This window comes from Phocoena sinus, chromosome 1 (assembly GCF_008692025.1).
Source record: "Phocoena sinus isolate mPhoSin1 chromosome 1, mPhoSin1.pri, whole genome shotgun sequence".
Classification (NCBI taxonomy): Eukaryota; Metazoa; Chordata; class Mammalia; order Artiodactyla; family Phocoenidae; genus Phocoena; species Phocoena sinus.
The window spans coordinates 10,367,567-10,390,443 of record NC_045763.1 but is presented as its reverse complement, the minus strand read 5'-3'; the positions used below and the strand labels follow the sequence as shown (position 1 = coordinate 10,390,443).

General features: G+C 40.8%; 1 protein-coding gene across 1 annotated transcript in view; it reads right to left on the bottom strand.

Moving 5' to 3' along the window:
- The window catches only part of LOC116758811 (PR domain zinc finger protein 2-like), a 71,737-nt gene that overhangs the window by 25,245 nt on the left and 23,615 nt on the right, over positions 1-22,877 (bottom strand). Inside the window, exons 3-5 of the mRNA XM_032642078.1 lie at positions 15,991-16,105; positions 14,223-14,326; positions 2,106-2,258 (exon numbers count right to left, since the gene is read on the bottom strand). Of these exons, the coding sequence (XP_032497969.1) occupies positions 2,106-2,258; positions 14,223-14,326; positions 15,991-16,105 (372 nt within the window). The remainder of the gene's footprint in view (positions 1-2,105; positions 2,259-14,222; positions 14,327-15,990; positions 16,106-22,877) is intronic.

Genomic DNA, 22,877 nt, shown 5'->3' with positions numbered 1-22,877 from the left:
TAATTTTTACTATTACCTCCATTTTTACAGATGAAAAAACTAAGACAGAGGGTGTAAGTAACGTCTCATGGTCACACATCCCAAAGCCAAAATTTGCTCACAAGGCAGTCTGCTCCAGAGTCCCCAATCCTAACCATGACACTACACTGCCTTGCCAAAAATAACAGCTATCATTTATGTAGCACTTATTAGGTGCTAGAAATCTACCCACAATCACCCATGATAACCATATGAGGTCGACACTATAATTATCTGTATCTTACAAATAAGGAAACTGAGGCACAGGAAAGTGACTTGCCTAAATTTACACAGCTAGTAAAATCACAATGACTTGCCCTGGGTCACACAGCAAGCCAGGATTTAATCCAGGAGTCTGGCTCCAGAGTTCACTCCCAAACACTATTCTCTCTTGCTTCTCAATGGTTCTCGGCTTTGCTATCAGAGATGAACACATCGTAACCTGAGGTCTGATGAAAGAACTGCCAAGTGCCCCAGTATCTCCCTGGGCTTCCTCTGCCCTGGAACCTCATTCCTACTCCCTCAGTTGTCTCATATGCATCCCCTCGCTGGTACTTCATCTCCACCAGAATTCTGCCTCACTGATTCAACCAGATGTAACTCTCACTTTAAATTAATTTGAGAACAGAATGAATTATTGAATCAAATTTTGAATCCAATTTCAAACTCCAGTGTAACAAAGTTGTACAGTAATGCCTACCAGAAAATCATGCTGTTACAATCCAGCAGGAAGAAGGTTGTAGAAGTTTTAAATGAGGAAGTACCACAAAAAAAAATATTTCCTACAGGAATTGAAAGCAAGGACGTGGGTTTATATGAGGTAAAGGGCAATCCAACTGCCTAAAGATGACAGGGAAAAATACAAAGGAAAGTTAAACAGCTGTAAGCTAACTTCCAAAAGTCCTAGAGCTACACACAGGCAAAACTCAGCATGCTACAAAGCTGACCATCATCTTAAATGTTTGTTCATCAAGAGTTTTCACCTACATGGAGATAATTTTTTTCATGGACTGTCCCCCAGTCTACAACATTTTTAATGGAAGTAAGTGAATAAGGAAAAATCTGCCTTACAGCAACTTTGGCAAACATACCTATTCCAAAAAGCAAAAAGCAACAATCATCTATCTTCAGAGCCTCAAGACTCTGCCTGAGAGAACATTTCCCCGCAGGATGAGTGCAGATTTGCCTTCCAGGAGAACATGAAAACGAGAGAGACAGATGTGGGCTTGCTTGTTGCAGGTATAACGACGCTTCCTAATTCTAACTTCCCTGAATGTACTCAGTGACCTCTGACCTCACCACAAACTCTAAAACATGATTTTCCTCTTCTTTATATTACTTGTTGATTTTCCTCAACAATTAATGTCTCCAAATAAAAATCTGGCAGGGGCTTCCCTGGTGGCGCAGTGGTTAAAAGTCCGCCTGCCCATGCAGGGGATACGGGTTCGTGCCCGGGTCCGGGAAGATCCCACATGCCACGGAGTGGCTGGGCCCGTGAGCCATGGCCGCTGGGCCTGCGCGTCCGGAGCCTGTGCTCCGCAACGGGAGAGGCCACAACAGTGAGAAGCCCGCGTACCGCAAAAAAAAAAAAAAAAAAAAAAAAAAAAAATCTGGCAGAAGTAAGAAACATGTTCTGCGTAATTTCCATTCTGAATAAAATTTAGGGAAAAGAAAAGCTAATCCAAAGCTACACTATACTGAAGACTAAGAATGTGTTTTCAGTTAACACAGAACTGCCAGAGCTATTGACAGTTTCTTACAGTTAGATAAACTGGCCGGTCCGACAGTTTCCAATGCATCTGTATCTTAAGAGGAGGGAAGCAGCTGCCACATACTTAACTCATCAGTACCTATAAAGACGCCGTACGTACTTACTCAACACGATCTTCCTGGTTTAGTGCCCTTCCTCACACCACGCAGTGGCAACTGTATATTTAAAACACAGACCTTTCACTGTGTTGATGAACCACTTTCAAACAGAACCCCTTCAAGGTCTTCATATTCGCTCCCGACGGTCACGACTGAGGACAGCGTTTGCAGAAACGCATGCAGAGTAACTACCGGCAGGCTAATTCTAACACTCTTACCTTTAAAGTTTTATAGTAAATGGCCCTGTTGATTTCCAGTGGAAATAAATTTTGCTCTTCTCCTGAGCAAGCCCAATTCACATAGCGCAGCCAGTTCCCCTTCTCTGGATCGGTGGCATCAATGCACATCCACCCCAAATTTGGGTAATAGACCTTGGGAGGGGGAAAAACACATTTTGTTAAAAAAAAAAATATCGTTTAAAGGTTTCCATTTTCAACTTCTAAGACAGTTCTTGCTCATTATACGCAAATACTCTATAAAAGCATTTCACGGAAACAAAATAAATAAGCAACAGAAAAAAGGAAAATAAAGATGAAAACTGAGATCCAAAATTGTATAATCCTCATTAGTTATTTTTCTATTTGGGTGTAATTTTTTTCTCCTAAACTTCAAGTGCTATAAGGAAATGTGCTTGATGATCTCCAAATGCTTCGCAAATACGTACACAAAGACAAGTGACAGCTCTACTCCCTCCAGGGTAACAGAGGAAGAGTGAGCCCGCAGCGGTGCTCCACAGCACCCGGATGCCCTGAGCTTTCTGGGCCGTTCTGCAAGTCAGAGTGTGGAGGCCCAGTCCTGCTGGGGTTCACGGCTCAGCAGGTGCCTTTACTGCCTTTACTGCAGGGCTGACAGAAACTTCAGTAAGCGAACACGCGGTGTGAACCTCCACGTGGGTGACAGGGTATGATGCTTTTGCAAACTCTGCTGACCTTAAAACCTTCTCTATCCAGAGCAGGGAATATCGGTGTCCTTCCGAAACAAGACCAAGCACCCGACCCCTCTTTGAGGAGTCAGATCAACTCTACTCTTGCAAGAAGCTTCCCCTGATCATCCTCTCTCAGTGAATTCCGCCTGCCAGATGCTTCCAGCATTCATTCCTTCATCTTAAAGACAATCTACTGAGCAGCTATTGTTAACTTCCTTTGTATATACATACATACATTTATCTAGGTTTTACTTCCCCAAAATGAGACTGTAAAACACTTGATTAGGCACTGAAATAGAACTGCAGAATCAATTGGTGACAGTCCTGTCAAAAACAAAGCAAAAGGAATGAGTCTTTTACTTTCGCTTTTGGAAGAAAGGAGAGAATCTTGATGCTTCTGTTTCTTCCCTACACATCCACAGCCAAGACTCCCACCACTCATTTCTTCTCTTCTCTCCTACCCACATTAAACACTGTTATTTGTTGCAGCTTTCCTGCAGGAACAAAGCCCCCACTCTCGGCTCCTCTGGGCATGCCTGTGTCTCCCAGCCTGTGACTGCCAGGGCAGTGCCCACCTTCCTAGCCACGAACACCACTTTCTTCCTGCTGCGAGTTAGGTATCTGACATACCGCTACATGCTTTCTGTATTATCTCATTTAACCTTATGCATCAGGTTCATTATTATCCCTTTTTGTAACGTGAAAATTAAGGATCAAAGATTAAATACCTTTCCCAAAGTCACTCACTTAATCAGTAGTAAAGATGGGCTTAATCCCAGCTCTGCTTGACCTCTACGTAACAGTGCCTTCCTTGACCACCCTAGCTAAAGCTGCGAATCCTTCGCTTCCCATCAGCACCTCCAGTCATCTCCCCGATTTATCTTTCTTCATGGTACTTGTGCTCTTTTAAAGTGTGGGATCATCTACTTACTTACTTATTTAGTGACTAGCTCCCCACACCAGAGTATTAGCTCCATGAGAAGACATTTCAGTCTTTTCATTCACTGCAGTACCTCCAACACCCTGACCAGTGCCTGGCAGAGAGAAGGCTCTCAATAAATAACTATGAAATTAATGGATTGATATACGAACGTATAACTGTCATGATTTAATGAGCACCTACTATGTGACAGGTGCCATGCTAGAAAGTGCTTTGTGGTTACTCTATTTAGTCACCACAAAGTGTCAATATTTTCACTAGCCCGTAAGTACCCACAGTAAGTTTATTCAAAAACTGGTTGTTTACTAAAACACCTATCTGCACCATTCTAATAAGAGGTTATCCATGTCACACTTCACTCCTTTTCAAACTCACTGTCACACTCACCCTCAGCCTGTACACATGCGAGCATGCCTGACACGCTCCTCTCCCTTTAAAACAGAGAGAAAGCGTAGCCCCACATGGTATGTGAGGACGAGACAGAATCACAATACAAAATTTAAACTTTACACACCAAAATAATTTAAGCTACTTTACATTAAAATGTTTAAGAGATATTTCTGCCCTGTTTGCCAGCATGATAAAATAAGGAAAATGGAGTAGTCAGTTGGTCTTTTAACAGTCAGTCCATATTAGTTACTTTTTATTAACTTAGGAATAAAAAGTCTTGCTTGGATTTATCACCATAGACAGCAGAGTCCCACTCACTCCCCACACATATATTGACACAGCTACAGACAAACGCAGAGATGGTGCTGGAAAATCCCACACAGTTAAAGGCAGCTGGAGAGAGGCATCAAGAGTCTATAAGCCAACTGGAGAAGAATAATAAGGCTGTGCCGACATTTCCTGGCTCCCAGGTCAATAAAGACCTTTGCAAAGAGCAAGGTGTTCCACTTGAGTGAAGTATTTATGTACAGCTCGCTTTGTTACAAAAGAGACTAAGGCATCCACTAAGTCATGCTTAAACTAAAATACTTAGTTTTATATAAAAAGATGAACAATTCAATTTTTTTACAACGTGCAAACAAGTAATTCACAAAGGAATACACATGGCCAAAACCTCGCAGAAAAAAAATTAAATTTACCTAATAATCAAAAATAACTCCAAATTAAGTAATGTTTCTACCTGTCAAACTGGTAAAAATTGTTTTTTAAAGGGGAAAAAAAAACCCCAACAAAACAGCATTAGAAAGCAGACATTCCCCCAAAATGCTAATCAGAGAATAAACTGGTTTAATTTTTTCTGGATGGAATTAAGAAATATTGACCAAAGAACTTTAAAATGTACACACACTTTAACCAGCATATACACTTGTAGGAATTTACTCTCATGAGATGACTGGGCAATCATACCATGATGTATGTACGAAGATGTTCACAGCAGCGCGGTTTACTACAGACTGTTTCTAATGCATTGCCAAATGGAGACCACCACAGATTAGCTCAGTATGACAATCCAGGCATACAGTGGAATACTAAGCAGACCTTAACAAATACTGTTGTGTGAACGACTGACTCACGTGGAAACCTGTATTTTCTGTTATCTTTGTATTCCTTAAGAATTTTTTCAGTAAATACACATTACCTCTACAATTAGGAGAAAACAAAGATAACCAGAAGTTGTGGAAATATACTTATCAGTATGAAAGTCATAATACACTGATGACTGAATGAAGCCATTTATATGAAGTATGGCTTAGATGATACCATTTTTGTTTTAAACATATTAATATATGAAGAGAAAAATAATCTGAAACTTAAATACGTGACTATGTTAATAATGGTTTTCTCGGAGAAGTGGGATTTATTCATAATTTTTATTTTCTTCTGCTCACCTGAATTTTCTACCTTTCCTCCACTGATTTAGTATAATCTCTAAGTAAAGAAGGAGAAAAGGGTGGGGAGAATGAATGAAAACCCAGGTCTGAAGGAAGGCAGCCAAGATCTGCTAAATGCTAGGCTCACACCCCCCATCCTCTTCCCATCATCATCATCACACATACAAAGTTTTTAAAAAATATGTAGCTTTGGGCTTCCCCGGTGGCACAGTGGTTGAGAGTCTGCCTGCCAATGCAGGGGATACGGGTTCGAGACCTGGTCTGGGAAGATCCCACATGCCGCCGAGCAACTGGGCCCGTGAGCCACAACTACTGAGCCTGCGCGTCTGGAGCCTGTGCTCCCCAACAAGAGAGGCCGCGACAGTGAGAGGCCTGCGCACCACGATGAAGAGTGGCCCCCGCTTGCCACAACTAGAGAAAGCCCTTGTACAGAAACGAAGACCCAACACAGCCAAAAATAAATATATAAATAAATAACTTTATTAAAAAATATGTATATGTAGCTTTCTCACTTTTATTGAGAGTCAAAGCTTGTAATTAGGAACTGGGATGAAAATGTGTTTTCATACAATTCCTACCTCAGTTGGTCAAACTTTGGTTCCCAATCAGAATTAACTTCAGTGACTGACACAAAGAACCTGTCTTTTAAAATGTGACAGAATTTTGCTTAATGTAAGTACAAATTACTAGACTGCACGTGTACCATAACACCACGAGGCTCGGGCAGTGGAAAGACAGGGGGATTCGAACCCCTTCCTTTCGGGCAGAGACAATGCAAAGGCAGGTAAAACTCCCAGCCCAGCTCAAACTCAACAATGATACATAACAAGTCTATTTCCAAATCTTGATAATGACTAAGAGATACTCAGCTGACTTGATCCCAAGGAGAAATACTTCCATATAATCAATCATTTTTCCTCTATAAACAGTCCCTTTTAACAAAGCAAGGGTACCTGATTATGTACTATTATAAAAAAATTTTTACAAGTTAACTTTCAAATGGAAATTCCCTATTTGGAGAAAAAGAATTGAAGGAAGGGAAGCACCTCTATGCCAAGCACTGGGCTAGATGCTCTACGTGTCATTTTATTTAACCTTTACAAGAACCCTATGAAATATTATTAAGTCCCTTTTATACGTGAGGACACTAGGGAAAGATGATAACTTTACTAGAACTCTGAAGTCACTGAGAGTCACAGCCAGGATTCAAACCTGGTTCCCGCATTTACTGCTCCATTTCTACTTTTCTCTCTTTCCAACCCCCTCCTGCCATCCTTAACCTCCCCTGGGTCATCCAGGCCTAACCTCCTTTCCGCCCCTACCACTAAACAAAGACTAGGTATTAACTCACTGTCAAACAGAATGTAATTTTCACACCACCCAATTTCAATTCAATTTAATCCAGTCATTTCAAAAGCCCTAAAAATAATCTAAATTCACATTTTAGCACACACTCCAATTTAAAAGCACATTCAAAATTATACCCTCATGACAGACAGACAAACGTCTGTAAAGAACCAAACTGTTAAACATAGGTATTATTACCTCATGGGTTGGGGGTGAGGGTTTTAACTGATCATTTACTTTTATAATATACATGTATTAATTCAAATTTGCAAATTAAAAAAAAATCCTCATTCAATTAACATGAATGTATCATCATTCCAACCCTCAACTGTTTGCCTGAGGTCCTTACCCACTCTCAACTGGCAGTAACCAACCTTCTTTGACAGAAATCACTCCCAGGAATTAAGGCAGAGCAGTGAAGACACCCCCTCACTCTGAGGTAAGTGTTTTACTCATTCAAACCAGTCCCGCCACAGTTAGAGTCTACAGAAATAAAGCCTTCTCCTGGCTGTTGTCTGGACTTGCCCCTCCACCTGTATGTAGCCTAGAGCTCTAACACACCGTTGATGGACACAGAACCTCTCCTGGAGGTCCAAGCTCCATTCCAGTGGCTCTGGTTTGTCATATTGTCTGAGGTCCCTTTTCATCTCTTTTCTCTGGGGATCTAGCTTGTTGAATTTCCAACATTATGATCATTTTCCACTTTCCCTGCCTGTCCCTGGAAGACAGACAACATCTAATTATATTTCCATGTGTTTAGACTGACAAAAGGAGTAAAGGGGAGACAGGAGGTTCACATCTCCACTAGCCCAACTTGCATGGCATTTACCTCCCAATGCATTTCCATAAGTAAATAATAACTCAGTGTGCATTCAGAAGTCGATTCCAGGACTTCCCCACACACAGTACTCTAATTTCTTGGTTCAAATTACAGCCCATACTCTAACATTAGAAGAGAATGAAATTCTAAGCAAAAAATAAAGATCAGTAACCTTTAAATATGCAACCTTTTTTTTTTAAAAAAAAGTGTCTTTACCCTCTACATGATCATTCAAGAGTTTCTCTTTGATGTTCAGGTTCAACTAATATTTACTTAGCCAGAGTCATCCATGTCAAGTATTTTCATATATATGATCTCATTTGTAGCCAAACAAATCTATGAGGAGCTTGTTATCATCATTTAAAAGTAAGGATAAAGGAAAAAAAAAAAAGGATAACCTTTTGGAATAAGAGCATTTCAAGGAAAACATTTAATAAAAATTATGTCTTTTTAAGTTATAAAGAATTGTATTAACACTGCTACCTAGGAAACACTACACCTTCTTGGTCTGTTCACATTCCATTTGTTTTTGAGCTCCAGAATTAGACACCCAGAGGGCTTGTTAAGGACCATAAGACACCACCCTACAGAAGTAACTTTCCAAGAGCTATAGACAAAAATGGATCTTTGGTATCAACCACTTCACTCTTCAGATTGCTTTAGAAAACCAGGGCTTCTTTTAAGAGCTATTCAAAGGCATCAGTGTATCTGAAATATTCTGAAGATTCTAGAATAAGGGAAATAAAAAATCTAATAGGTAGTAGCACATTTTACTACAATAAGCCAACCTATAGGTGATTCTAAAATACAAATTTGAAAACTAAACAGCTGGGCCTCTCAAACCTGCAAAGCCCAGTCCCAGAGCCATCATTACCAAAACCCCACACTGCCTGACCCTTGAATCTCATTTGAAACTACTTTGAGTAAGTTTCATACCTACGACCACACAAATATTTCTGGAAACCCGCACAACAACAGATGCTCAATAAATGTTGACAGGTTCAAAGTAGGCCCCCAATCAACCTCCATAGGATGAATGAAATAACTCATTGTTAAATTAGAAATTCTAACTCTGGATGACGATGTTTAAAAATTCCATATAACCCTAGAAATCACATAAAAAATGTTGTGTATATATGTGCATTTGTATATTTTCCGGGGAGATTTTCAAAAGGGTCCACAACACAAAAAAGAGTAATAATCTCTAGGCTCTGTTGGTGGGAAGAGCACTGAATAGGCAACCGAGAAATCTGGGCTCTAGACCTAACTCCAGAACCGACAGTTTCAGACATTAAGCAGGTCACCTGCACTCATCTCAGATTTCTCATCTGTGGAAAGATTTAGGGTGTTTCTAGTATTCTTTTATTCCACAAACAAAAATCCCCATGGGCTATTGTCAGTAGTCTATACAATACCACAAATGTTATATGCCAAGCTCAGTGCTCCAGAATTGAGGAAAGTGCCCAGCATGTGGTAAGAGCTTATTCACAAAGAGGGGTTAAATAAGTAAATAAACTCTCAAAGACAACTTTTTTCTTGCACCATACCAAGCTGCCAATCTAAGTACAAGTTAACTCATTCAAAAAGCTCGCTTGATTCTCTGCACTTCAACGTCCTCAGCCTCCTGAAGTTCCTGAAAGAATATGATTGGTATAGCAGTTTCTATGACAATGAAATCTGTGGCTAGCCCACTTCTAAGCACCAAGTTCCAAATCTTTGCACTCCTATTAACCACACAGCTTCACAGTAAACCTAAGACCCCAGATTTGACCACACTCACTCCCACTGCTTCTCTTTTTCACACACAGAGACCAGGGCTCAGCAAACTTTCTGTAAAGGGCCAGAAAATATTTTCAGTTTTACAAGCCATATGGTCTCTGTCACAACTGCTCAACTTGGCCACTGTAGGGCAAAAGCAGCCACAGGTAACATGTAAACAAATGAATGTTGAGTTCCAACAAAACTTTACTAATGAACTGAAGTTTAAGTTTCATAAAATTTTCATATGTCACAAAACATTTGATCTTTGTTTAAAATTACTTAAAAACGTAAAATCCATTCTTAGCTCTCGGACTGTAAAAAAACAGGTGGCAGGTTGGATTTCCCTAGTGATCTAGGTCTTTTGCTAGCATACTAGGCATGGTTTAGAGGCTGGAAAGGAGCAGTAAGAGCTGAGTGGTACTTTCTGAAAAAAGGTTCTGTAGAATCAGCTGGTTGACTTCTCTAGTCTCATATCTTCTTGCCTCCATTTTTAAATTAGAAATAATTTGAAATTAGAAGAGTTGAGATAGCAAAGATTATGAAATGTACTTGTTAATATCTGATCGTAACAGTGTGAATGATAAAAAGGTTGTTTTCACTTCTGAAAAAATTAAAGTCTTCTCATTATAGAGAAATAATTTCTCTATCAATTTTAGCTGAAATGCAATTCTACTTCTTCCCTCCATCCACCCGACTCAAAATTTGTTGCCTAAATGAGTAACATGCAAATGGAAGCAGTGAACTACCAGTTTTCATCTATAAGAATGGGGGGAAGAAACTATTAAAAACATTAACAGTACTGGTTTTAAAGGGCTAGGAAGGGACTTCCCCAGGAGTCCAGTGGTTAGGACTCCACGCTTCCACTGAAGGGGGCACAGGTTCAATCCCTGGTCGGGGAACTAAAATCCCACATGCCGTCTGGCACGGCCAAAAAACAAAAAAAGAATAGGAAGGAATATTTACTCTTGGCAGCTATGTAAATTAGTACAATCCGTTTGGAGGCCTGTTAGGAAAATTTACCAAAAATTAAAATGTACGTAACTTTTGACTTAACAATTACACTTCTAGGAATTTATCCTTAAGAAGATAACCAGACAAGTGAACAAAAATGTATATACAGTGAGTTTCATACTTTGAAGAACTGTTTGTTTTTTTTTAATTTTATTGAAGTATAGTTGATTTACAATGCTGTGTTTTCTGCTGTACAGCAAAGTGATTCTGTTATACATATCTATGTATTCTTTTTCATATTCTTTTCTCTTGTGGTTTATCACAGGATATTGAATATAGTTCCCTGTGCTTTACAGTAGGACCTTGTTGTTTATCCCTCCTATACTAGCATCTGCTAATCCCAAACTCCCAATCCTTCCCTCCCGAAGAATTGTTAATATCATGAAAAGATTAAAGCTACTTAAATGTCCACTGGTTAAACAGTGGAAGGATACAATGGAATTCTAGGTACTATCTAAGAAATAATGATGTAGATAAGCATTTGACATGGACACATCCATAACATATTAAGAGAAAAAAGCACGTTACAAAATTGCATACATATACTGTTTGATCTCAACTGTATGAAATGTCTATATATGGTGTTTGTATACGTACCAGTGTGTGTGAGAGGAAAAAAAAACAGGACAGAGAAGCAGAACTAAAAGAATGCACACCGTGATGTTCACTGGTGATTTTTCCTTTCTTGTTTATAGTTTTCTGTATTGTTTATATTATTTTACAGTTGAGCATGTATTACCTTTATAATTTAAAAAGGACTTATTAGAAGGTACAACACCAAAAGTGGACCATAATATAAACCATGGACTCTGGGTGATAATGGTGTGTCAATTGTAACAAATGTCCCACTCTGGTAGAAATGTGGATAGTGAGGAAGTTGTGTGTGTAGGGCTCATGGGGGAGATTTCAAAATTCTTTGTACTTTCTGCTCAATTTTCCTATGAACCTTAAACTCTCTAAAAAATAAAGACTATTTTTTTAAAAAAAGGACTTTTTAAAACATGCAAACAATTCAAAAGTTCTGTTCATCAGAAGCAATTTTAGCCCCATGGAAGTGAATGTGAAAGGCTTTTTTACCAGAAGTGGCTTTAGAATACTGCACGTTGCTCACTGTGTGTGTGCGCGTTTTTGTTTTCTTGGTTTTTTTCGGGGTGAGGGGGGTAGTTGAGAGAAGTATTACATGAAGTCCAGCCTTTAGCCTGTCAGCAATTCCCCACCAGGAACTGACCAAAGAGTGCTCTCCTCTTTCCAGAACCTGACTGTTTTGTGCATTCACCCTGAGGATACTCTACTGTTTCTCTCGTTATTTCTGATTTAATAGAATGCTTTCAGTGAAAACTTAGAGGACTTGAGACCGCGTTAGATAATAAAGGGCTCAAGAAAAGCAATTTAACACTTTCTCTCAGATGAGCTTTAAAATGGAGTTTTAGCTGAGACAAAAGACCAGGCTACTAAAAGATAAACTGGCCTTAAGGGGCTTTTAATGGGAAGAACAAATGCCAAGATGAGATTTTAATGATAAGCCGTTTCTGTTACATTAATTGGGGGCGTTCTGTTGCAACTCTGAAGATAAGACCAAGGTTGGAATAAGTTAATGGGGAAACACTAAATTTTACCTGGATTTTTATTTTCTTCTTTATAAGAAATATGTACATTATAATTTACACTTCCTATACTTTGCCAAATACATACCTCCACATGTGTATGTCACATATATCTACTTTTATTTTAACACAGCAAAAGGCTTAAAGGTTTCTGCACGGACTATATACCTCAGAGTTGAAACTATCTGAATGACAGCCAGATTTTTTTTTTTTAATTGCAAGGAGGAAAAGCCAGCCTTGACAAGAACTAAATGTTTAAACCTGACTAACAAGAATTGGCAATGTCATAAGGATTCCCAAACTGTGGCAGTACATAAGTAGAAGCATCTTAAATTAACAGTGGGATGCTCACAAGTTTATAGGAAAAATCGAATCTCTAATACATCATGGCTCCAAATTATAATTTTCACCAAGCTACTATGAATTCATACTCTGTATGAATTTCTATACAAATGAAGCTTAATTTACAAAAGGCACTGTTAATAATTTATACAATATGCCCAACAATATCAAATTGTTATGTCGAGTAAAACAGGTACCATAAACTTAGGTTTACTATTAATGACATTTGTTCAACCTTAGATACACACAGAACTAGAGTAAGCATTTCCTGGTTCCCTGACATATCCTAACTAGGATTAACGCTAACCTGGTAGAGCGTATTCGTTGGTTTCACTTGGGAAACTTCTAAAATTAAAAATGCTGTTTATTTTGGAACATAATTTTGTGGTCAAGACGATTTTAAGCGTTCAGGCATTATCTTCGAGTAATTTTTTTTTTTTTTTGGTTGGGCAGTTTTTCTACAAATACAGCACTCTTTTCACTCAAAAGTTGTGAAATAACACAAAGTAATCACTCCCTTGGTAAATGGTTATTTCCTAAGTCCCCCTAGATTAACTGTCACTAGATTTATTATAAGGGATTCAAAGACACTCTCAAAATTACTTAGAGAAACCGTCAGAATTTTCAAGGCAAGAAACACTGTTCATAGCACTGAGAAAAATAGCAACACACCTCCAACGGACAAATGCCACCGAACTTCTTGGTGGAAAGTGTCCAGACATTTCCTAGGCGTACTTTATTTTTAGACTTTTATATGTTTACATATGAAACAGATGTGATTCAATCTAAGACAATCTGAAAGAAATGCTTTTCCCTACCATCAAAAAATTTCACTTGCTTTAAAAAGGAGTCACACCATTGAGTTCTACAAGAACGTGAGGAGCTTCCCGTGGGCACCTGATCTGAATTAAATTCAACAGAAATGCTGAATTCACATGCAACTCTCCAGGAAACAATAACAAGATATTTTATCTTCACAGCTTTCTTAATGATTATTTTTATTCTCCCCACTTTTAAATTGAGGGTTTTAGGGCCCAGAGGTTAAGTGCCCTACCCAAAGTTACAAAGGCGGGATGTGAACCCAGGCAAGCCAATGAAACATTTTTAACTGCCTCACTGCCAGGCAGGAGACGTGGGTTCTGGTTCTGCACTGACAACACTCTCAACACGTGGGCCCCACAAGGAGGAGTTGCTCCCTCTGCTCTGGATGGCTTCCCTGAGTACAGAGTGTGCGAACACTCCCCCTCTTCTAGGACTGTTGTGAGAACGTGAAATGAACAGAATGAAAGCCTTTCTCAAAGTCCAAAGCACTATATAAATATACCGTGTGCTAAATATGCCCAACTCTGAATGTTCCAGCAACACAGAGATTAGTTTCTATAAAATATGCAGAAGACCCTAACAACGTTGTATTTGCGGCCACCTTGCAGTGTCTTTTATGGTATCTATCTGCAAGCCTGCAAAGTGGCAGACCAAAGTCCTGGCTGCAAAGTCCTGAACAAGGCAAATAAAGAGTCGATCTGACATTTATTGTTGATGACAGCCAAGCACTTTCAAAATACAAACGTAAAATCAGTCTGTATCTAAGGAAACACATTTTCTCTCTAACAAAAATATTCTTGATTTTAAAGAACATATTAAGATGATCATTTTAATTTCCGAATGTCAAATCCTAAGAGAATAGAATGATATCTTAAAAAATGTACAGAACTCTGATAAACAAAGGACCAGAATTATTTCTTACCTCCCACATGTATACATTATTCTTAACCTGAGATCTTTTTTTCTTATCACCAACAAATGGCCCAAACTTTTTGCCTTTTAAAATTGGCTTAGTGGCCCAGACACCTAGAAAATAAAACCAATATTTTCATAATGTATTGTGGTTATTTTAAAGACTAAAGCATTAAAAGCAATTCGGTTTCACAAAATACTTAAAAGGCTAGACAGCCTAAAAGCAAGACAATGTTAAATTAATCAAGATCACGCAAGATCAAATTAAATCAAGTATTCAATGGGGATATTTATTTTTCTTCTTTATGTTCTTCCGTATCTTCCTAATAGCCTGCAAAGAACCTATACTGTTTTATAAGTAGGAGAGATTATTTTATATTTGCTTGTTTTTAATTTTTACATGTAAAACTACCCAGACAGCATAATCACAAACACTTGGAGAAGAGCAAAATCACAACAATTAAAAGAGAAAAAAATATTGGAATGTAGCAAAACTATAAATAAATGTTAAGTTCTTCTTTCTGCTTTTCTACAGATTTCAAGTTGTCCCCAATGAACATAAGTTGCTTTTATAAAGGGTTAGAAACATAGTTTCGAATAAATATTTTTGAAGTTTGTTTGCTCAAAGTGGAAAACGCTCTCCTCTCTCTGTTTCCTGAAAACTTGAACAACTCACTTTTCAGAGTTTCAAGCAACTCAGATTTATGCTGCTTTGTGGTATTCTCAGGGGTACTTATATTTTCTCCACACTGACCATAAGGCAAACAAACAAGATGCAGAAGCAGTGGGGAAAATGGCAGGAGATGCCCTGGAGTCAAGGGAACCAGCGCCAGGGTGACTCTTACTGTGAACAGGTTCCGTCACCTTCTGGCCTCAGGTACCTCACCTACAGACGGAGGCTGTGGTCTCAGCCAGTCCTGCCCAGCTACGATGAACTAATTCCACTGCCTATAAGTCTGCTATGAATCCCATTTGTTATCCCAGCTAATAAGTAATTAGTGGAGATATAAAAATCAACTACTTTCATGAATAATACAATATAAATGCTCAAATTACTCACTGAATACTTTTCAATGAGAATTAGGAAAAGCATTTATTAAAAATTTATTCACACACATATACACATAAACTGGAATATCAGAAGTACATTTTTAAAAACAGAAAACAGGACAGGAACATGATATATTCCAAGACTGTACTGTGACTAATTTTTATAACTTATTTCCTTAGCCTTCTGTCTAAAGATTAGGACACAAAAACAAGACTAAATACAAAAAAGCTTGGCTGTATTCAACAAGAAATTCCAGCCAGAAGCACTGGAATACACTCATGTCATCCTTCACTAAAACATCTACTGAGCGTCAGGTACTGGAGACATAAGCTAAATAAGAAATGAAGGCACTCACAGTCAGTGAAAGGGACAGATGTGAAAACAAATACAAAATAAGGAAATAAATATAATAGCATAGTCACACTCAAATCACAGTGAAATCAGAGGAGGGAGCAATACATCCTATGGGAAGAAGAGCCCCGGGGAGACACGGAGGAAGGGGGCTGCTCGGGCTGAGTCACCAAGGATGGTGGATGGGTGAAGGTGTGCTTCTGGTTTAATTTTATAATCTATGTCCACCCTGGATTCTTAACTGGAAAACATAATCTTCTGAGTCAGAGTACAGATGTGTTGCTTTTAGAGTGAGCTCCCTACCTGAGAAGCCCCAGAGGAAGCCTCGCCACAGCCTGCCCTCCCTTCCCTCTCCTTCTCTGACCCCAGTGCTCACCAACCCGAGTCTTGTCAACAGCAGATGGGAAAAGCCTCACTTCCTCTGGAAGGCCTCGAAGCACATGTTCAGGTACCTCGGCCAGGGTCTCGGCGGCTGCCACTGGCTCAGCGTTCTGCAAGTGAAGAAGCAAAAGGATAATAGCAAAAGGAAGAAAACCCAGCTCCTTTTTGATTTTTTTCTGGCCCAATAAGCAAATAAGCAAAAATGTAACTGAAACCCGAAGCTGGCAAGCCAGACCAAGATGATGATGTCAAGCGTTTGAGAAGTGGCTTTGATGGTTGTCTGTGAGTCTCCAAAGGAAACCACTGTAACCTTCAAGCATGTCTGTGTTAATCTATTTTGTCCCAGCCACCTGTGGCCATTTTAAAAACATGTACATCTCTGGCACCATAATGTTTTAAACTCCCACAGAATCTGGCAGCAAAATACAGCTCAAGCTTACTTTTAAGTCATAGGCTACCATCAGCACTGAAGGACATTAAAAAAATAAAAACCAGCACTCCCTACTTAAATGAACACTGCTGGCACATGCTGTAAAGGCCATGCCAGCCAATCGGACCCCCATCCCATCCATGCTTTCATCCCTCCAGCAACAACCCCTTGACGGGCTTGAGGATTCCCAGCAAGAACACCACAATTTATTCTGGGCCCTCCATGGAAGTGAGACCTTTCCAGGAAACGGTATACTATACGACTGAATACCAAGTAACTAAACAGCAAAGTCCCCACAATATCACAAAGTCTCTAAGAAAGAGAGAATTTAGAAATTACTAAGTATATGCCAAAATTCTTAAGAAATAAGATTACTATTAGATATATGTATGTAAGGTAACGGAAAGGGGAGATTTGAGCCAACTCATAGAACACGACTGTTAGTCTAAAAATAACTTTCAAATTAAAGGAAAATCAAGTGGCCATTAACTGGCACCACATATATCCTGAAGAACTGATGTGCAGATCGCGACCCCGCCAAGAAGGATGGGTTTTGTCGTCTGAATGTTTTTCGTTTCACTGCAGAGGGAAACATTTCTCAAGGACTTTCAAAGAAACCAACATAGGGAAAAAGCAAACTCCAAGCTAAAAAGATTAATTTTCCCAGAACAATGAAGATCTTGTAGTTTTTAAGAATGTTTTGTGCCAAGAAAAGAATATCATCCAAATTTCTGTACTCCTAGCATTTCAGTTTTTAAAAAAACATATCAATAGGCTGCTTCGAGAGAAATAAATCCCGCCGCAACAAGCATGTCATTACGAAGGTCTACTGTGCTATTCTGAGTTGAAATGTGCAAAAGTGGGCATCGAGGCACCAGGGTTCATTCCCTGGACAGGGCAAAGGTGACGGTGCATACACTCCAGAAGCACAAATACTTCCATCCTGCTTGATTTATGCCTTGGTCCTGACGGTATCACCAAGCACAAGTTCAATGCCTTCCCAGACATGGGAGTATCAAAACTGGCCCAGAAAACGGTCTTACGGTATTTTTCATTAGCTAAAGTGTGAATAAATTTAGCACACAAATTCCTCACTTCCAAATACAGTGCCCTCATTCTAAAAATTCTCACGTATAAGCTGGAATTTCGGAAACGTGAATAAATTTTTCCAAAGAGGGAGAAGGTGTTAAATCGGTAGTCGCTATCCTAGGCTGCATAATAATTAGCTTTAACTTGGATAAATTAACAGTATTAACAAGTACTAGCCGCAGTGATGAGTCCTATTAGCACATGGCCGGTTAGCACAGTCAGTGGGAATTTTCTTCCCCTTTCTCAGATGGGACCCAGGCGAAGATTTTAAAGGATGTGACACCACTTAGCCTCCCCAGAAGCCCTGGAGAGACAGTACGTCAGCCCACTCAAACTGATACTTCCAGGCAGCATTACAGCAATATTAACGACCTAATGTGTACCGGGAACTTCCTCAGGCCTCAGTGCGAGGCACTGTGCCCACCCTCTTGTGTGCAAGCTTACCCCAAACAGCCCAAGAGGCAGGCACTGTCAACGTCCCCTCCCAGCTCCCCTCTCCCTCACCACACACACAGAGGAGGAAACTGAGGCTTAGGGAAGTGGTCCAGGCTGCTCAAGGACAGGGTTTGAGACTCCGTCCGTCTCTCCCCAGAGCCCGAGCCCGTAACTACAGTGGTATTTGCGTACGTTAAAATTCTGCTGGATCGGGTATGAGGCCCTAATAAAAAACGTGGTAACTATGGTTGACAGCATGTATTACAGAACTGAAACTTGCTAAGACAGTAGAACTTAAATGTTCTCAACAAAAAAAAAAAAAGAAAAAGATAAATATGCAAGGTGATGGGTATGTGAATTAACTAGATGGTAGGAATTCTTTCACAACGTGTAGGTGTATCAAACCACCACGATGTACACACACTTTAGACATCTTACAATTTTATTTGTCACTTATACCTCAATAAAGCAAAGATTTCAAAAAAGAAAGGATTCTGCTGGAATATAATCTGAGAACCTCTGCCCTAAAACCTCCAGACCCCCAGAAATGTCAACAGGAGATGGCACCTAAGGCAGGACTGGTCATTCCCACAGGAAATTTGTAACTTGAGGATAAGCTGAAGATCATGGATATTAAAATTTCTGAGACACCTGTGAATATAAAGGACCTCAGCAGAGGTGCCACAGGAAAAAGAAATAATAAGGAAAGTTCCCATACACGTATTTACTTGCTTTTAGCAAAACCATTATTTTTAATTTGGGCTCCTTTAGTTAGTAGAGGAAAGCTTTTTTTCCTGTTTATTTCCGTACCCTTGACACTCCAAAGGGACTCAACTGAAACCGGAGGACCTCAGTCCAGACACTGGCCAGCTCCAGGGCCTTCCTCTCACCTCTCCGGCTGTTGCAATCTCCACTGCAGTGGCTGTGGCTGCAAACTGCATGGAACATCTTCAGGGAATCGGAAGTAGAAGACGGTAGGACAGCTTGCCTAAACAGAACCACCCTCTCCCCCCCTTCCCTATTTTTCCTTCATAGCTCTTACCACAATTTTAAATAATTACTTGTATAATTATGTGTTTAATGCACCTCCATCAGACTGCAGGGAAGACAGATTGTGTCCACCTTACTCCACGTTGCATTCCCAGTGCTCAGCAACAGACTTGAAATGTTTGTTGTCACTTAAGTACTTGAATGAATAAATGATTCTTGCAAGTTAACTTAAACCTTTTTTAGAAAAAAGAAAGCTAGGAAAAAATTAAATAGAGTCGTCTATCTGAAAGCATGTTCTCTATGAGTGCCTGAATTTCTTGAATTTGAGGTAGGTATTTCTGGGTCAATGTAAGGATCCTCTTTTAGAAAATGTGATATGCTCTCAATTCCAAGCAACCAGTTTACAAGTAAACCTTTGGAACAAAAGAATATTTAAAAGAAAATTTCTCTTCCCAACACACTCATAAACTGGGATCTCTTTCATATACATACACACACACACATAATCACTTTTACATATATATATATATATATATATATATATATATACATCTAATACCATACATATATATATAGTATTAGATAGATAGACAGACAGTATTATATGTAATACCATACTCTAAACAGAGCCATCTTGGTGCTTACACTAAAGAATCACAATCCTGGGAATACTTCTTAGGTTGATTTTGTCTAAAAGAAACTGTAACGTCTAGTTAAAAGATTTCTCAGTCCCTTCTGTGGGCCAGGCAACGTTTTAAGCATCACATATGCCTTAACAATGTTATTACTCTAGTGAAGAAGACAGACAGTGCTTGGTACTTACTGATGAAGAGAAATCAAGCACAAGAAGGGGATACAGTGATGGGAGAAGGGGCAGGGTGCTATTTTAGACAGAGGGCTTAAGGAAGACCTCTCTAGAAGTAGGAAGGGAATCTTGTGACAATATGCAGGATAAACAGGTCAGGAAAGGACCTTGCTGAGCTAGGAATAAGTGTGGTGTGTTCAGAGAACAGACAGGCAACGAGACCAATATGTCCACAGCAGAGCGGGGAAGAGAAGAGCGGCCAGCGCTGTGGCGGGGGGGGGGGGGGCGGGGAGTGATGCCACTGGAGAACCGTGAACCACACAGAATGAGAGGGGTAGAAGGTAAGCAGCCGGAGGCCAGGCTGCACACTCCAGGAAGGAACCCTGGCTGCTCCTCTTTCCAGAGGGGCCAACGACCTCCCAGCACCCCACCCCTGCTGTCCCAGAATAAAGGCACATTCCCATTTCAAGGGTTTCTGACACTGACCACTGAGATAAGCACGGGGGAAGCTACGAGGACTTCTCTACTTTCCTGTTATGTAATAGAAAACGTAAGAACTCTTTAATTCCCTACTTAATGAAACAAGTATCAGTGAACTGATCTGGATTGGTATGTATTAAATTTAACGTATTAAATTTAACATAGTAAGTTTAAGTTAGTAAGTTAGTTATTAACTGTTAATTGACCTCCTTAATTCCATGTCTCCAACTTCCTACCTCAAAGTTAAAGAAAGTCAATATCCCCTCTCTCCCCCAACTAATGGCCACAAGTTGTCCATTATTCAATCACTAACAAACACTTCCCAAGTGCCTGCTCCGGGCTGGCATGTGCTGGTGGTGAAGATACTACGGTTAATACAGCTGACCCAGGCCCCCTTCTCAAGAGGCTCACCGGCAGAGGAACTCTTATTCTGCTTCCTAATACAAGAAACCTTACAGGTATTTGGAATCTCCAGTTTTGACCTTGCTGTGGAGCCTCTTAAAGGTCCTTCTACGCTTTCCTGCAATACTCTTCCTCTGGCCGAGGATGACCTTCCCATGCTGGATAATGGGGAGCTCAGGGAACATGACTCTCACACCTTCCTCTGGGCCAAGCTCTGTGCTAACAAGCACTTTCTGCACATCACCTCACCGAATCCTCACCATAATCAGAGCTAACGCTGACGGAGTATTCAGGATACTAATCAGACACTATTCCAAGCTCTTTCTACAGCACCTCATTTAATCTTTACACTATCATGCTGGTTGTGGGTTCTTTTATAACCCCGTTTTACAGATGAAGCTGAAACCTGCCTATACTCACAGCTAGTAAGTGGCAGAGGTAGGATTCAAACCCAGACAGTCATGCTTCAGGAGCAGGAATCCCAAATACCAAGTCTTGGAGTAGCCCTGTCAAGTAACTTTCCCAAATCACATAAAATTGTGGAGCCCAGGTAAATTCCAGACAGGTATTTAACAGACAGGAGTCCACATTTTAACTACTAAACCAGTGGGGTCGCACACTGTAATCCGGTGGTGCCTGGGAAGTCCCTTTCGAGGGTCCACAAGGTCAGAGCCATTTTTATAATAATAATAAGACGTTATCTGCCTTTTTCACTCTCAGATGTGTACAGGGGAGTTTTCTGGAGGCTCTGACATGTGCTGATGTCATCATGCCACTGGCTAATGGAATGTGTGATTGTTTAATCTTGTGCTTTAACTTTTCTGAGTCATGAAGAAGGGCTGCAGTCTGACTAACATCACTGTACCAGGTGGATTCCGTGGTCCTGATATCGGACTAGACGTTACCATCCGGGAAGGTGAGTGCAGAGGACCGTACAGGACTCTACTACTTTTGCAATTTCCTGTGTATCTATAATTATTCCACCCCCAAAGTTTTAAAATTTGTTTCAATTTCATGGTAAATATCCAAATACATAATCCACGTAAACAAAAAGCTTGAGAATGGCTGGACTGAGGAAGAGTCCTCAGTCCAGCCTGACCTTCTGGTACCTCCCATCTCAGGACTGAGAGGCAGAGAACAGGAGAGTGTGGTGATGCGAGGAGCGAGGGAAGGGGCTGGACCCACATATTTGTGCCCCCCCCCCGCCTCTCCCCATGCCAAGCTTCCTGAGCGCAACTGGAGGGGGTGCTCTCCTATAGGCACAAGGGTTTGTTCGGGTTTTTTAAGGTTTCATTGCTAATCACCAAAGGAGAACAAGTAAAACAGACTAGAACAAACTGAGTTAAGTGGCTTCAAAATATTAAAGGCAACAACTTATCGTCGATGCCCGGCAGGGGTCCTGCAAGGATGGACAAGGAGAACAGAGTTCCTACCCTTTGCTTTAAGCCCCAGATGGTGGGACTGCAACCCCATCAAGGCCTGAGGACTCCTAAGGGAGCCAGTGTGTGTCGGTGCTCTGGGCCCCTGCCCGACCCAGAGGAAGCCTGTCTCCACTGTCCTACCGGGCAAGGGTCCCCATCAGGCCAGCTTGCCACGCTCTCGCCTCTCACTGCACGCTGCACCCTGACGCACTGATGACTTGGCCTGTTTGATGGCCTCTCCACAAGAGGCAAAGCCGAGGTCCCAGACACACAGGGCAGGTCTGTTTCACTCGCCCTGCCCCCGGAGCCCAGCACAGGATGCGTAGCTCAGAGCAGTGGTTGCAGTGAACAGTCAAATAAACAAGTGTCTGGCAATCAATGTCAAGAGGTCCAGGCGCACAGACGGCTGTAAGTGGATACGGCTCGACTGGTAACGGAGTCCAGGGGAGTGGATGAGATTGGAGAGCAAGAGAAGAGTGAGGACGAGCCCTCAGGACACCACTATCTCAGAGTGAAAGCAGCAGAAGAGGCCTAGAAGAAGACAGCCCAGAGGCAGTGAGGTACCAGAAAGGCCAGGAAAAGGTTCAAGGAAGGGAGAGAGGTCAACAGTCAAACGCTGCTGGCGAGGCTTCAAAATCTGCTGTATCTGATCCCTGCCCTCCAGGGCCCACCGCCGCCATCCTTTAAAGCTGAAATAGCCCAGCAATCCCCACCCATCCAACAAATGCCCAGTCTCTGTCCCACGGGCCACCACAGCGCTACCCTAGGAACCTAGGAAAGCAACAGGGAGGACAGGGGGTCCTGCCCACCTGCGGCCCACAGCCTAACGT